Source organism: Eimeria mitis, genomic scaffold (assembly GCF_000499745.2).
Source record: "Eimeria mitis Houghton genomic scaffold, Emh_scaff5182, whole genome shotgun sequence".
Taxonomy (NCBI): Eukaryota; Apicomplexa; class Conoidasida; order Eucoccidiorida; family Eimeriidae; genus Eimeria; species Eimeria mitis.
This window is the reverse complement of record NW_013573474.1, coordinates 1-1,219: the sequence shown is the minus strand read 5'-3', so window position 1 is coordinate 1,219 and position 1,219 is coordinate 1. Positions and strand designations below refer to the sequence as shown.

The window sequence follows — 1,219 nt, the reverse complement described above, 5'->3', positions numbered from 1 at the left end:
ATGCGGGCATATCGCGGGTAGGTAGAGAATCCACCCACTCCAAGTACTGCTCGTGGGTCTTGTACAGCTCAGCGGGTGCTCGCAACGCATCGGCAGGCGATGCGTCCGCGCCCTTCCCGAATGTCGGCATGTTGAGGCAGAAGTCCGATTCAAATGCCTCAGGACGAAACAAATAATCTATGAAGGATCGCAACACCCTGAAGCAAACCATAGAAAAGAACCATACACCGGAGACCCAAATATGGAGAGAAAAGCTGAATTTCAACAAGACTCTCCTCTAAAGGAAGTGTTGCAGCTACTACAGCTACTGCTACGGCGGCCTGGCTTGTTATCTTGCCTTTCGTCGACAGCATTATCCAGACGTCCTCCGTAGCAAACTTGAGCTATAAGAGTTCGAATCGNTCTTGCCTTTCGTCGACAGCATTATCCAGACGTCCTCCGTAGCAAACTTGAGCTATAAGAGTTCGAATCGCAGTCCAGGGAATCCGCTCAGGCGCCACATGATCTGAAACGCTGTCGCCGCGTTGGGCCACAGCGGCAAGCCAGGACTCCACGATGCTCAACGCACACTTCTGGTCGGCTTCTGAAAACTCGTACAGCTTGCACCACCCAACTGGTGCGTATCTTCGCCTCTCCAATATAATTGCATGCAGGAAAGCCAGGAGGAACTGTAACCGACAGCGCGCCGCTGCAGGGGCCTGGACGGGCTGAGCGTGAGCAGCGTTTCGACTGGCGGTGCCTCGGGTCGCACTGGCACCAAAGAGCATCGCGTAAGATCTGTAGAGCGACGCCTTGATGCCGAGCGGCGGCTCGAAGACGAACGTGCAAGAGGCCCTCACCAAAGTGGCAGGCACCTTGGGGTTGTACTCCATAGTCAGGAACAAACGGAAATTCGTGTGCGCCTGGCCGCGGTGTAGATTTGTTTCTAGATCCTGCAGCCACTTGAGAGAAAGATGGACGTTCTTGCACAACACCCAAGTGCCCTGTCGAGTGGCCTTGGCGATAGCCTTGTCCGCCAACTCGAATCCTTCTTTGCTACCCATTGCTATGGAGCTAATTGGCTGCTGTACAGCGGCGGCGAGCTGAGCTACGAGGCTGCTAGGGTCAGAGCCGGGGGACAAAACAAAGAGAACAGGAGAGGTGCTGCTGGCCTGCTTCTCAACGACCTCCCTCAACAGGTCTTGTGTCAGTTCAGGAACTGTAAGGAAATCCTTGCCCA

The 1,219-nt window shown here is 54.7% G+C and overlaps 1 protein-coding gene across 1 annotated transcript in view; it reads right to left on the bottom strand.

Moving 5' to 3' along the window:
- The window catches only part of EMH_0080400 (Cytoplasmic dynein heavy chain, related), a gene marked incomplete at both ends in the record, with an annotated part of 3,393 nt that extends 2,350 nt beyond the window's left edge, over window positions 1-1,043 (bottom strand). The window contains 2 exons of the mRNA XM_013500246.1: window positions 3-197; window positions 598-1,043. Coding sequence (XP_013355700.1) covers window positions 3-197; window positions 598-1,043 — 641 coding nt within the window. The remainder of the gene's footprint in view (window positions 1-2; window positions 198-597) is intronic.
- Window positions 1,044-1,219: the final 176 nt, after the last annotated feature.